General features: G+C 39.0%; 1 protein-coding gene across 1 annotated transcript in view; it reads right to left on the reverse strand.

Moving 5' to 3' along the window:
- SLIT1 (slit guidance ligand 1) overlaps positions 1-15,524 on the reverse strand; it is a 687,657-nt gene that overhangs the window by 87,202 nt on the left and 584,931 nt on the right. Inside the window, exon 28 of the mRNA XM_069239602.1 lies at positions 4,480-4,580. Within this exon, the coding sequence (XP_069095703.1) occupies positions 4,480-4,580 (101 nt within the window). The remainder of the gene's footprint in view (positions 1-4,479; positions 4,581-15,524) is intronic.

A 15,524-nucleotide genomic window follows, 5' to 3' on the forward strand; every position in this document is an offset into this window, starting at 1 on the left:
TGTACTGTAGTGGCAAGTGCATTCCCAGCCTGAATCTCTCTCTTACTCAAATTTCAAAACGTGCATGTGGCCCTTTATCAGTAGTTCTAATGAACCATTTCACCTTGCCACATCTCCCCCCTGAGACTCCACACACAGCCAGGAAACGCTGATTATTGTAATCTGCGCCACTTCATGTAAGTTATGCCCTGTCTGCAGCAGGCATGTGTTTGAAAAGGGGACAATGGCAGTTCAGGTAGCGAACGAAAGTACATTCACCCAAATGCTGCTCATTGTTACCGAACTCTATCAGGTGGGTGCCTCCTTCGTGCAAGCAGCACCGCACGTAATTAATGTCCAAACCAATCTGCGCCACTTCATGTAAGTAATATCCTGTCTCTGCAGCAGGCTGTGTAAAAACAATTAAGAAAAATCAGAGTGGTAGCATATCCAGCTTGGTGCATTATGGGAAATGAAGTCTGTAAAAACGTATTTAAACACTAGTGGGCATGTGTCCTGTAATTACCGGCATCTGAAGAAGGCACTTCACCGAAACGCGTCATGCTGGGGTGAGGAAGTGGAATCCAAGAGTGCCCCTGGCTCTGTAGTGGAGCTGCTTTGTTTAGACATATATATATAGCAAACCATCTTGTACTACCTGAGGAAGGCGGAAACTGAAACATTGTAGTAGACATATATTTTTGTTCTTTAATGAGATCATCTGTTTGAGTCACTTCTTTCTTGGATATTACATTTTCTTGTGACTTATTGTATCCTTTGGGATCCAGATTTTTGCCCTGGCTGGCTGTTGTTTTCTTGTAATCCTGCATCTTCCAGTATATATATATGTGTGTGTATGTGTGTGTGTGTATGCGTGTATTTCTCTGTGTGCACTTCTAAGTTCCTCTGTATTGGAAGACTTGAGCCCCTATATAGTTAGGAAGAGTGTTTCTCAGTGCCCACACTACTTATAGAAGTGAGCATGGGCCTTCAATACTTACAATACTACAAAGTAACCACAAGGTGGTAACCTTGTGGTTGGTTTGGATCATTGTACAATATGATAGTGGGAGTCCAGGATGGTGAGTTAACAGAAGTCCACTTATTATCCAGGGATATGCCAGCCTGTCCGATATTCTTCCAATGCAACCATCAGTTCTGTGGGGTAATCAAAGACTTTCCTGAATAACTGCGTATTTAGGTCTTTCCTGAAGTGCATATGTTTGAATTCTGGTCTCAGTTTCTGTCTCAAAGCATTCCACTTCTTTCACTTTTGAAGACCTTGGCATCTGCTTCCATGTTGTAGTCTCCAGAAGATTTAATGAGGGATCTGCTGCAATACAGCTTTCAAAAGATTAATAGCTGGGATGTAATTGATGCACTTTTGAAAGAACCCTGGGATTTTTTCGTGAAAAAATAATTTTGGCAGCAGTTACCCTTCTGGTAACAGATAAAGAGCTTTAGGCCTTGATGCATGCTTCTCAATTCCACAATTGAACAAAAGTGTGGCACGTGGTTATGTGTTCACTATACTGAAAATAAGGTAAGATATCAATCTGGTATGTATTCTCATTAGCTTTGAACAACAATAGCTTATAGAAACATGTTACACATGCAAGCCACCAGCAAACAGTCAGCACATGCTGAGAAGTGCATTGTGTATACCATATTTTTAGGTCTCGCCTGCGTAGTGCATGCAATAAATGCGCTCTTGCTTGCAAGAGATATTGTATGCAATAATGGGCTTGCAGCCAGCTCGTTGCTTAACATTCATTGGCTTCATTGTCACTCTCATTTGCTGCCTTCTAATTGGCCAGTGTATGCTAGCTTCACTTCCTGTTCTTTTGGCTGGAGCATGGACCAAGTACTGATTGCTTCAGCTTGACTGCTGTCTTTCTGCTGACCACACTGTCATTGAGGTACTCTTTCTCCCTTTTGACCTTGTTGAACCACTTGCCATTAGTAGCTATGTTTTATTATGCCACAAAGACTTCAAAGAAGCCCTTGTCTCCTTTAAAATGGATGTTTATTGTGACAACAGATGTTATCTGCTTTTATTGTGATAGATGTTATCTGCTTTCAAATGTATTCTCACTAAGACATGGACATGGACATTGGTGCAATTGGTTTCTTTATGTCATAGGATTTTTTGTGAAATTTATTTTTTTTCTTCGTTTTTCACGTATAGGCAGATGAACTGATTTACTCAGGATGATAGGAGTGTTTTGCAGAGACCTACCAAGCACTAGTAAAGCCAGTAGGTCTCGCCTTTGAGGTGATTGGCTCTGCCAGTGCCTTTTGTTCATGCTGTCCATCATGGGCATTGCTGACTTTGGCAATGATTTGTACCCATAGTGTACAGTAGCGTGGCTGCTGTGCAGCATGGCTAAAAATAATAATAACAATGATAAAAAACGACTAATATGCATTCAATGCCAAAGTACTTTTTAAAAATGAAACACATCCGACCTAGATGCATCATAGCTCTTTTTAAATTAGTTTTAGCCACACTGAAAAGCATCCGACCTGGTGGACAGGATGGCTGCAAAACATTGCCAAAGCCAATAGCACTCATAGGCGTGACATATTAGTTTTGCCAGTTAAAAAGGTCATCTGAGAGGAGAAAAAATCTATTTTCTTTACCAAGTCGTGGATCATTAACAACCCCCAACAATTGGCGTTGTAGAATGTGGATTTGTGTGATAGCATCCACTTATTTTTTGAGACATATTGACACCAATCACTGGAAAGCCTCTTCATGTAAAATTGGCATTTTCCCACTGCACTACGGGACTGATTTAGAGTTTGTTGAAGAAGGTACTCTGTCACAATGGCGATGCAGTACCCTCTGCGAAACTGAATGTCCACCCACCTGATTTACAGATGAAAGGATCTTAAGTATGTGAGCGACAGGGACTAATCTGTCACTGACACAGTCCTCCAACGTCACAACAAACTAGGGAATTTCAGAGATTTGGCCATTCGAAGGCCCACCCGATTTAGAGTGGGCAGTCAATTGGACAGTTTTTACTCTCCCTTACTGCTGAAAATAATGCGTCAGACAGTAAAACATTTAATTGACCCCCACACCATGGAAGAAAACATCCATGGTGTGTGTGGGGGGGGGGCATGGGTGTTATTATTTTTTTTTTTTTTTTTTTTAAGACAGCATTCTACTTTGGGATTTTGTTTTTGAAAAAACAAAAACATGTTAGAAGTTTGGCAGACAGTAGCACCATTTTGATGGTACAGCACCTCAAACATTTAATGCATTGACAGAAGCTGCCAGGACAGCAGTTGCTGACAAAGTTCAGAGATGTCTGCTGGGCCGATGGACATTTCTAAATTAGGAATGCAGTTACTCAGTCAAAGCAACAGATTACTCAGTCACCTTGATGGAGTAAACAGCATTTTCCAAACTCCAAATCAGGCCCTATTTCTTTCTTTTTAGTTCCATAAAAATCATGCATATGATTAGCTTGCCACTTGTGCATTGCACACATAGTATCTATTCTTTCGAAGATTTATGTCACCTTCATTTTTAATGAATGGTAATGTGATTCTCAAATCTCTCTTGCTGGTAGATGACCTGCACCTTCTAAGACTCTTTTAATGAGCTGTAGTGAAATGTATGAAACAACTGTGTGAACCAGACTACTGGCTGCAATGATGAAAAGATAAGGAAATATGAAATGCAAAGAACAAGTTCTCCACCTTTTCCAGCTTCATTGTACTTCATTATAAAAACTAGAAGGGCCTCCCAAGAGCTTTGATAATGTAAGCAGAGGCAGTGATAAGGTCCTCATCAGACTAAAGTGCACAAATATACATTTGTCAGAGTTCACAGCACATAGTTATTCCAAGGTGCAACAAAGTCGGATGCCTGGCGTTACATTTTGGCAGGTCAAACCTGATAAAATCTAACATTTGCAAAATGTAGACTTTGGTGTGGTAAGGAACATAATCCAAATGTTATGCTCCATTTACCTGGGCTGAACTCAGAATAGGGGATAATTATTATGCCTATTAAATTCCTATCCCCCAGCTGTTGGTTCTTGTAAGGGGTGCTTATTATCACTGTCAGTTTACACATAAAGTAGAGGACACAAGACGATTTCAGTGAAATTGTGGTTACATACAAAAAAGGTGCAGCAAAAAACAAATGCCGTTCTTCTTTCCAGAGAGTGTGGTAAACGCATGCAACTGTCTTCTAGAAATGATGTTGGGAGCAATGGCCATATGTAGAGTATAGCAAGATGTACTCTGCAGTTTTGGTGGAGGAAAGCCTACCATATTTAGAGATCTCTGCCGAGCTGAGATACCTGCTTTTTCAGTACAGCCACTGCCATGAAGACTTCGCTGAAGGTGCTAAAGCTTTGCTGTGCAGACACCATGTTCAATGTGCCTGCACAGCATAGGTTTTATTTCAAAAGCAAACTTCCAAAATTGGATAAAGTGGGTGAAATGTATTTAGCAATGAAAAATTCAAGGTGTACTCACATGAAGGAATCTTCTTCCCCACCTTCCTTTGAATGGCATACTCCACCATTTTCACATGGATTACTGGAACATACATTTAGGGGTGTTTCACAATCTCTGCCCTGTAGGAGAGAAAAAAATGTATGCAACTATTTTCTAATCTGCTGTACTAGAAACATCACAGTTATACTTCATTTACAAGAGACATGTCAGCTGGGAGTGGGATCAGAATATAGTTGTCAGAATAGTGTCAGACATGAATATCCTGTCCCAGATATTGTTTAGTAAGATATCTCTAAATTAGAGATAATAAAAGATCTACACCATGCGTGCAATATTTGGGTAAACAATATTTAAAACAATTTATTTATGTCAGACAATATTCCTAACAATTATATTCTGACTTAAAACCACCAGCTGGCATGTTCTCACAGTCTCACTTTCGGTATCACCTTGGTGATCCTATTAAATGAGATTTCATAGGAATCTCTTTATTGGGAAAGTAAATTTTTCCTGATGGGGTCTAATTGTGAAGTATACTTGAGTTTTTTTGTGGAGACAACAGGTCTGATCTTGTATGTTGAGCTGTAAGTAGTATTTCATAATTTATCCACAACCTGTCACGCTCTGTTTCAATTGGAATGTAGAATGCATAGAGATGGTTAACATTACTTAACTGGGATTCACAGGAAAAGTATGAAAGCTTACAATTTCCAAAATCAATAATTTCTGAATTCTTTGAGAGCCTGGCCTGTGATGTTTGATAAAGCTTAACATTCTGTGTCAATGTAAAAACTCTTGGTTGTAAGTATATCGCTTACAATGTGTACACATTTTAATATCTCTAGAGGCCCTTTCATAAAAGATCTCTTAAATCGTGAACTCAATTACATTCCATTTAGGTCCACTGTGGTTTATCTGAAATTAAAGACTGATATAGTCTTACAAATGCCTATAGTTGAAAAAGTAAAGCCAGATGAAGAGACTGCTTCAGCATAAAATTGTCCTTAAGCAGATCATTTTAGAGCTGACAGTGGAGTAAATTCTTGCTTACCACGTGTTACTACGTACCTATCCAGTATGATTTAAAATGTAGTTTGGCAAACTCATTTATTACAAAATAGTGACCCATAAGCATCACAATACACAGAGGAACACTGCACGACCACCGCTAATCTGGTGGTGGTGTCACTGTTACCATACATTTAACCTGAAAATCACAGCACCACTGCATCAACCAACGTACCACTAATAGTATTCTTCTTCGTTAATCCTAATTTCCCTAGCCCATCACCTTTCATTCAAGAGCAACACCTCCCATTTGGATCACGATCAGAATATCAGAACCAAAAACATGGTGTCAAAAAAACTGAGGGCCAAAATATTGAGTAGGTAAGTGCAAATAAGTAAGTATAGATTTACTATTCCTAACTCCACATCTACATACCTTGAAGAAATATATTGTCAAGGTACATATATGTGAAGTCATATATAGAAAAACTTTGCTTTCCTATAGAAACTTACCTTCACAGTATTTTTGGCCTTGGTATTCTTGACACTATATTTTATCCACACAATATTTGTCTATGCTATTTTGTATAAATACCTCCCAATCGTTACTCCTTGATGAATCAGTGGCCTTTACTACAAGAAGCTGTATTGTTGACTACTTGTTCCCACAAAGGCATCATCAAAAGCAGCCTATAATGGTTCGCTTCTTATCTTTCAGGCAGTGATTTGTTCAAATGCTAGTTTTCACTGAAGTCCCCAAGAGCTCCATTTTCACTCCTTTGTCATTTAAAAAAAATCAAAATTTTTTACCTCTCTTGCTCTGAGTGAAAGTCTAATAATGAAACAATAAATCATCCATCCAGAAAAAAAAGTCCCAGTGTTGTGCAACTGTAACCACCAGCACAAATTAAGGAGTAGGTCAACCTCTGTCAGATTCAGTTCAAACGAGCTTTATTGCGGATACAAGAGCCAAAAAAGCGAAAGCAATAATAAATACAAATAAATAAACATAATGATAATTACAAGTAAATATAATGATAAAAAGGAGTAAAAGCTAAGAAAAAAAATGGAAAAAAAGTGGAATAAAAATGGAATAAAATGGAGTAAAATGTGCTGCACAGGACGATGGGACAGTCTTATTTGGAGTCTTTATCCAGAAGTGTTTTCCCTCTAATAAGCCAACTAGCTCCGAGGAATTTGTCGACAGCGATCACTAGCGTTGGCCTAGTGTCTGATCTGAGGATTCGCACGGCTAGCGCAGAGCTGTGAACTCCCAGAGGTCTGCATGCCGGGGCCAGCCATTTCCTACGGGGGGCGGTGTACGCGGGGCAGGCAAAAAGGACGTGAGGGAGATTCTCGACTGGGGCTTTGCAAGTTGGGCATACGGTTGATTCACAGTCTTTCTACACCTCTTACTGCTCTTAATGTGTGTTGTCCTACTGTTCCTAGCTATGTCTAGGCCCTCTGACTCTAACTTGCCTTGTGTTACAGTGATTCATTCTATGTCCTGGCTTCCATTCAAGATGTAAGTAGGTTTCTCAGAATGTCAGCCAAATGCTAGGGTATTTGTCTCAGGTGCCAGGGTGAATCAATTTGCAGAGTGGAAGCAATGCAATCTGCTAGTGTTGACTCAAAGCAATGATATCTGACTAAATGGATTTGGAAGAAGGTTATCTCTGAGGTTGGGGAATTGAAGTCCAGAACAGAAGTACGTTTATATATGAGTATGTGTGGGGGGTTTGGCTTGGTATATGGTTTCCTAGTCTGTCTCTCTCGCTCTCTCTCTCTCTCTATATATATATATATATATATATGTATATATATATATATATATATAGAAAGATAGATAGATAGATAGATAGATAGATATATCGATATATAGAGATATATCTATCTATCTATATATATAGATATATCTATGTACATAGGTATATCTATTTATCTATATATATATATATATACATATGTGTGTGTATATATATATATATATATATGAAAGAAAAGATGTCCTGATCTGCGTGTTACGGTGCACTTAATTCTCCGGTGGTGCTGGTTTGCGGCAGGACAACCATATTTTCAGAAAACAAGATTCTCTTTCTGTTTTAGCAAGAGAAAACCGCACTCTGTCGTTGTGCCAAAAATACCTTAACTTTTAATACATTAGTGAGATCATAAACAAACAAACAGGAATCCCCTGACGCGTTTCGGTCTCACCGGACCTTGTTCACAGGTGTTTCCTGTGTGATAATTTCGGCGCTTTAAATAAAGTACTCCAAAGTAACAGAAAAAATACTCAAGTTACACCACTTATCAAGGGTTACTCCATAACATCACTAAATATATACACTTTAACAAAGAAAAATTAAATGTTTTTCTATATACATATTTACCAAATTGTAACAGTGTTTTAACTACAATCCAAAGTGTTTTTCACTAAGTTCCACATTGCATTCTGGTATATGTAGTTTATAGCATTTCTTTGAATCAAATTATTTTTAAATATATATCATAAAATCTTATTTCAGCGACTAATGGAGACTTCAAAGCAATTTCTGAGGTGTGTTAACAAAATGTAGGGGCCCTCATTAGTTTTTAATTTATATTCACATTGGATTCATATTCATGTATTGCATGTTACCTACAATAGCACAATCCCCAACGTTTCTTTTAAATAAGGCCCTCACTAAATCCTGCACCTCTGATGTAAGGAAATTAATGTTTGGGTATTATTCCTTCAGTCAACTTATATTGATAGCGCCAAAATTATATGTCTATCTGACAAATGACAACGGGAAAAAAAGCATCTTATCAATTGGTGGAAATGACATAAAATAAATGAATGGTAACATCTTATGAGCTATGACAACCCTTATAGGTGTACAAATAACTCCTCATCCTGATTTAAACCTAGCGGGGTGAGAGATCGGATATCAAGTATATGTCTGGATTCTAGTTGACGCAATTTCTTTTCTCTGTCACCACCACGTTCTGATTTTAGTACCTGATCAATTACATAGAATGTCATGAGTTCCCACTTGCTATCATGTTTCTGTTCCATATGTCTCGCTGTTGCATAGCTCCTATCCATATTGATAGTTGCTCGAATATGTTCTAAAATTTGCTTTTTGGTCTCACATATGGTACTGCCAACATATTTCAACCCACAAGGACATTCAATCACATATACTGTGAATCGACTTTTACAGTTCAAGTGCTTACGTATCACTCTCTCCATGCCAGTATTTGTGGAGTACTCTTTCTTATTCACCCCAATTTTACATCCCTTACAGCTGCTGCATTTCCAAAAGCCAGTTTTCTGTAACCAGTTTGCTTTTGTAGTTTGGAAATGATTGTGCGTTAATTTATCCCTTAAGTTTGCTGTTCTTCTGAAAGTCATTAATGGGTATTGTCCCATGATTTCCCCCACTATTGGGTCCATTTGTAAAATTGCCCAGTGGTTTTCCAAGATTTTACGAACTTGTGTGACACTCTGTGAGTATGTTGTTATGAACCTCAGCTGTTGTTGTTTGGCATGTTTAATGGCTTGGTTTCCTCCATGAATTAATTTTTCTCTTGATGATTGTTTCACACGTTTCTGTGCCAGAGCTAAACACTTTTTCGGATATTGTCTTGCCAGGAATCTCTCCTCCGCTAATTTTAAGTGCTTCTCACACTCTTGCGGCTCTGAGCAGATTTTCTTTATTCGTAGAAATTCACCATAGGGAATGTTCCACTTTGTTCGTGGTGGGTGAAAACTGTTAGCATGTAATATGGAGTTCGTAGCTGTTATTTTCCTGTGCAATGAAGTCTGAATTGTCCCCTCTTTAACATAAATTTCTGGATCTAGAAATGTCACACGTGTCGCACTGATGTCGTAGGTGAAATTAAGTTTGGCTACATTAGAGTTCAAGATCTTAAAGTATTCATCAAATTCTGACTCAGTACCATCCCAGATAAGAAAAAGGTCATCAATAAACCTCAGCCAAGTCACTACTTTTTGTTGGTAAATCTTGTTTTCTTCTGCCCAAGCTATTCGTTGTTCAAACATCCCATTGTCAGATTCGCAAAATTGGGAGAAAAAGAAAAACCCATTGCCGTGCCCTTAATTTGCAGATACAGTTGTTGGTTAGACAAGAAATAATTATTCGTTAAACAAATGTTAATCATTTCCAGAAGCATCTCATTGTGTTGATAAAAACGTATATTCCTTTGGTTGAGAAAGAATTTGCATGCCTGGGTTCCTATTTGATGTTCAATGTTCGTGTAAAGCGAAACTACATCCATTGTTACTAATTTATAGGTGTCCTGCCAAGGTATCCCTTCCAATTGTAACAGTAAGTCTCCTGTATCACGTAAATAGGAGTTCAAATTTCTTGCCAAGGGTGCTAGAAAGAAATCTATGTATTCTGACATAGGTTCTAATAGAGATGCTTTGGCTGATATTATAGGTCTACCTGGTGGATGTTGCAAATTTTTATGAATTTTAGGGAGGAAGTATATTGTTGGAGTTACAGGATGTTCCACAAAAATATTTTTTGCCTCTACTTGATCAATGAGGCCTTGATCTTCCCACCTTAAGATACACAAATTTATCTCCTGCTTCAGTTTTATTACTGGGTTCCCAGTAACATGTGCATAACAGGTTTTATCCGACAATTGCCGCATCGCTTCTTTCACATAATCCTGTTTATTTTGTATTACAATGTTTCCACCTTTGTCCACGGGTTTGATTTCAACCATTGTTTCCATCTGAAGTCTGTGCAGCACCTGTTTCTCTGGTATGGTTAAGTTCTCCTCTTTCTTATTCCAATTCTTTTTATAAAGATCATGAATGACCATCTCCGCAAATAAATCTATTTTATTCCCTGCTGGTAGTGCTGGGTAAAACTTGGAAGGTGGTCTTTTATCTGTCAGGCCCGCCCCAAGAGGTTTAACTATTTCAGTAACTTCCAATGGTTTGTTTTGTACACCTATAAGGGTTGTCATAGCTCATAAGATGTTACCATTCATTTATTTTATGTCATTTCCACCAATTGATAAGATGCTTTCTTTCCCGTTGTCATTTGTCAGATAGACATATAATTTTGGCGCTATCAATATAAGTTGACTGAAGGAATAATACCCAAACATTAATTTCCTTACATCAGAGGTGCAGGATTTAGTGAGGGCCTTATTTAAAAGAAACGTTGGGGATTGTGCTATTGTAGGTAACATGCAATACATGAATATGAATCCAATGTGAATATAAATTAAAAACTAATGAGGGCCCCTACATTTTGTTAACACACCTCAGAAATTGCTTTGAAGTCTCCATTAGTCGCTGAAATAAGATTTTATGACATATATTTAAAAATAATTTGATTCAATGAAATGCTATAAACTACATATACCAGAATGCAATGTGGAACTTAGTGAAAAACACCTTGGATTGTAGTTAAAACACTGTTACAATTTGGTAAATATGTATATAGAAAAACGTTTAATTTTTCTTTGTTAAAGTGTATATATTTAGTGATGTTATGGAGTAACCCTTGATAAGTGGTGTAACTTGAGTATTTTTTCTGTTACTTTGGAGTACTTTATTTAAAGCGCCGAAATTATCACACAGGAAACACCTGTGAACAAGGTCCGGTGAGACCGAAACGCGTCAGGGGATTCCTGTTTGTTTGTTTATGATCTCACTAATGTATTAAAAGTTAAGGTATTTTTGGCACAACGACAGAGTGCGGTTTTCTCTTGCTAAAACAGAAAGATATATATATATATATATATATATATATATATATATATATATATATATGTATTTAAAAAGCCAAAGATTACACAGACCTTATAGTTAGGCTCACATTTTAAACGTACAAAACCATAGAAATTCACCTGTTATAGCTAGATTTATCTCAAGTAACTCGTGCCCTTAACTATATCTTGCGCCCCCACCATGCATAGTTTTTGCATCAAATATTTTACTGCAAATATTACACTGATATCATCAATGATGTTATCAAAGATGTTATGAGTGCCATAACTTGTGGGGCAATTAGCAGTGTATGGCGAGGGCGCGAGTTATTTTTACCTTAGGGCATGAGTATCTGCGTACTGACAGCTAGCTTTTTGCCAAATCTGGTGTAATTCAGTCCAGTAGTGTGGGATGTGTTGTGTTCAAAACTCATATGGGAATTAATTTGGCAAATGCATATTTTTTTAACCCCCCTTTTTCTCAGCCCCCACTTGAGGAAATGATCACCTGAAACTTCCCGTGCGCAACAAGAATCACTGGCACACTTTTTTAGGAAACTCTTGTGAAGTTTCATCAAATGGTGCTAAAGATAAAGGCAAGTCAATAAATGCTTTTTCTATGGAAACACGGCCAGGGTCCTAACTGTAACTACCTACTAGCGACTGCCAGTAGGTTTTATATATATATATGGGCATTTTTAGCGTTTAGGAGTGGGTGAGGTATTGGGTGGAAGGTTTTTGTAGGGTTCATGGTGGGTTATAGTGTTAGGGTAGTAAACGTAATTTTAGGGTGGGTAACGGTATTTGGGTGGCAATGGTGGGTTTAGGGTGGGTAATTGTGTTAGGGTTGCCGGGGTATTTTTTAGGGTTTGCGATGGGTAACGGTATTTGGGTGGCAAGGGTATGTTTAGCATGGATAAGGATATTTGGATGGCCTGGACATTTTTAGCTTTTAGGGCAGGTAAGGTTATTTGGGTAGAAAGGGTATTTTTAGGGTTAAGGGTGGGTGAGGGTATTTGGGTGGCAAGGGTACTTTTAGGGTTTAGGGTGGGTAGGGGTAATTGGGTGGCAAGGCTATTTTTAGGTTTTAGGGTGGATAGGGGTATTTTGGGTGGCAGAGATACTTTTAGGGTTTGGGGGTACAGGTATTTGGATGGCAAAGGTACGTTTAGGATTTAGGGTGGGTGAGGGTATTTGAGTGGTAAGGTTATTTTTAGCTTTTAGGGGAAAGGATTTTTTGGAAGACAAGGGTAGTTTTCGTTTTTAGGGTGTGTAATGGTATTTGGATGGCAAGGGTATTTTAAGGGTTTAGGGTGGGTCATGGTGTTAGGGTGGCAAGGGCATTTTTAGGCTTTAGGGTGGGTAGGGTTATTTAAGTGGAAAGGATATTTTTAGGATTTAGGGTGGGTAAGGGTATTTGGGTGGCAAGGGTATTTAGGATTTAGGGAGGGTAATGGTGTTAGGGCGGCAAGGGTATTTTTAGGGTTTAGGGTGGGTATTGGTGTTAGGGTGGCAAGGGTATTTTAGGGTTTAGGGTAGGTAGGCGCATTTGTGGGGCAAGGGTATTTTTAAGGTTTATGGTGGGTAGGGGTATTTGGGTGTAAGGGTATTTGTACATTTTTGGGTTTGTAGGGTTTAGGGGTTGGGGTCGATAAGGTAATACACACACGTACAAACATATACACATACACACAAACATTTATATGTATGTGTTTGTATATAAATATATGTGTATGAGGCTCGGATGTGTATATATGTGTGTATAACTGCATATATGTACTTGTTTGCATGTATGAATTTGTGATGTGTGTGTGTATTTGTGTGTACGAGTTATTAATGTGTGTGTGCGTGGGGGCCGAGAGAGATTGCATAAAGTGATTTGGAAGTGGAATAATTTAATTTGGCGAGTGCAAGAGAAGAAATGTTCCTGGAAACAGTGCCGTCTATTTGGATGGGCGACAGAAATGAGGTTCCCTATGAAGAGGAGCATCAAGTCTGGTTTCAGAGTATGCCTGTCTTCTCGAAGCAGATGGTATGTTTATGTAATGGAGGAGGGGAGAGGAGCATGGCTACCTTCCAATACTAATCAAGCCTCTCCCATACTCATCAAACTTTAATGATTGCTGACTCCAGGGTGACTGTCAATGCTATTTCAATGTCCTGGCTCAAGCCTTGAGCAGCTTGAAGGCAGTCATGTTTAAGAGAAGCTCATCGGATCCCTGCACCAATGTGCAAAGACAATATTATAGCTAAAGGCGGAAAATTTGATTTTAAATTAATGTTGCAACTTGGCTCCTCGAGCAGCACTTTCACAGAGTTTCTGATTTGCTATTTGACGCCTGCGGGAACGATCCAGGGCAGGGGCATGAGGTATTCGGCATAGCAGAGTCGGGCAACCTTCGCTGCAATTGCCGCTGCTGGCCACGGTCTATGCATTGTGCAGATGGAAATACATAATGACATATGTCCTATGAGGGCAGGAGGATGCCAGATTCTAATAATTTGTTACAGTACCACACTGGAGCACAAATACGGAGGATGGTTGCACATCACGCCTTTCCTGATTGGATTGACTTGTAAGGTCCATTTGTACACATCTGTGTAGTAGAGTAATCAAGAGGTTTACATGTGTTATTACCTATCACTCCTACGCTCTCCAAAGTGATTACAAGCTTGCTTTCAAATTTTGTCCCTATGCGTTATCAGAGAATAGAAGGCACTCACAGACTTAATTCAAGCTAAAGCAAAAGATGATAACAGTTTGGAAAAGAAAGAACATAACACACTACAATCAGATTATGCACATATATATCTAGAGGTTCTCTCTTTTTGAGTGACACGTGCTGCCTGCATCAGTTTAGCTGATACTGGTACTGAGGGCAACTGCAGGCACGTGATCGATTCCTGTTGGAGGAATGACTACATCTCCCTGCTGTACACTCAAAAGTATTGAGGACATTTGGACAAAGTGCTCGTGCTTGACAACTGCTTCGAAATGACTCAAACCTGCACTGAATTCCAGCAGCAAGTATTGGCTTAGAGGAGGATTTAGGTCAAGTTAACTTGAGGCGAAAGAAATACAGGACTGGGGGCTGCAAAGAAAGTTGATGTCTCAGTTTTATCAGAGATTTACATTTCAGAACATTCTGTTCTGTAGCAGATCTTTGCGTTTCTTAGCTCACTGCAGTATGCATCTATAAATACATGCAGCAAACATGAGTCATGTAAGGTAATAGTCTGGCTTCTCTAATAGGGATATTTTTAATGCACACATCAAGCAGACATTTACATTATTGATCTTAACTCCACTGCTCGATGGTGTAGTCTTTAAGCAGCTAATCACCTATGGTATTGAACCCTTTTATGTGCTAATGCGGAGACATTCAACAGTAAGGGCCCTTTACAGGAATGGGCTCCTATTTGGCTCTCCACTAAAATGATTTACCCAAGCACTCGGCCACATTTAGCTTTTAGCATGCTAGCTGACAAATGGCTGGGATGGCATGGCTGAGACACTAACTGCCTGGACCAGGGGTAGCCAGTCGACCATATGTAAAGGCCACCAATGTGCCTGTGAATATTTTTGCCTGAAGTGGCTGTCCTCTCAACCGTGGTACATGAATGTGTAGGATTTTTTGATTTGGGTATATGTGTATGTGTTTGACTGTGTGACTAAATCAATTCTCGGTGGCGGGAGCCTCTTAAGCAGAAAACATAAATGACAGCCTGCGAGCCACGTAGTGATGATAGGGTGGATCTGTTGGTACTTTTTTATTTTTCAAAGACAAATCTCCAAGGGAGGGTGTTTTATCATAAGAATGAATAAAAAAAAAATCTTGACACACTAGGGGCCTGATTTATACTTTTTTAGCGCCGCAAAGCTGCACAAACTTACAACATTCAATAATATTTTGTACGTTTGCGCCGATTTTGCATCAAAAATGACGCAAATGCGCTGCTAAAATACTATAAATCTGGCCCTAAGAGCGTTCACTCAGCATGTGGGGGTTCTTTGATCATTTTTCATGTCCAGCATGCCTTGTTGTGCATGGCAGTCCGGTACAATATATAGCCGACAAAGAGGCCCTCAGAGGTTCCGCCCCGAATAGGGTGGCTACCCTGTTGTCATGTTTATCTTTGAATGCTTGGTAATGAGGCTTTTCCTCATATCAAGGAGCGAGGTGGACGTGGCATGCACCTGATGCCTTGTTACTACCAACCTCTAAATGCCCCTCAGTGATCTTAAGTTGCGAATGCATTGCTTACATGTGACGTTCTTCATGAGATAGTTTAATAGATTCTTTGAAATGTTGCCAACC

The sequence above is a fragment of the Pleurodeles waltl genome, chromosome 6 (genome assembly GCF_031143425.1).
Source record: "Pleurodeles waltl isolate 20211129_DDA chromosome 6, aPleWal1.hap1.20221129, whole genome shotgun sequence".
Lineage (NCBI taxonomy): Eukaryota > Metazoa > Chordata > Amphibia > Caudata > Salamandridae > Pleurodeles > Pleurodeles waltl.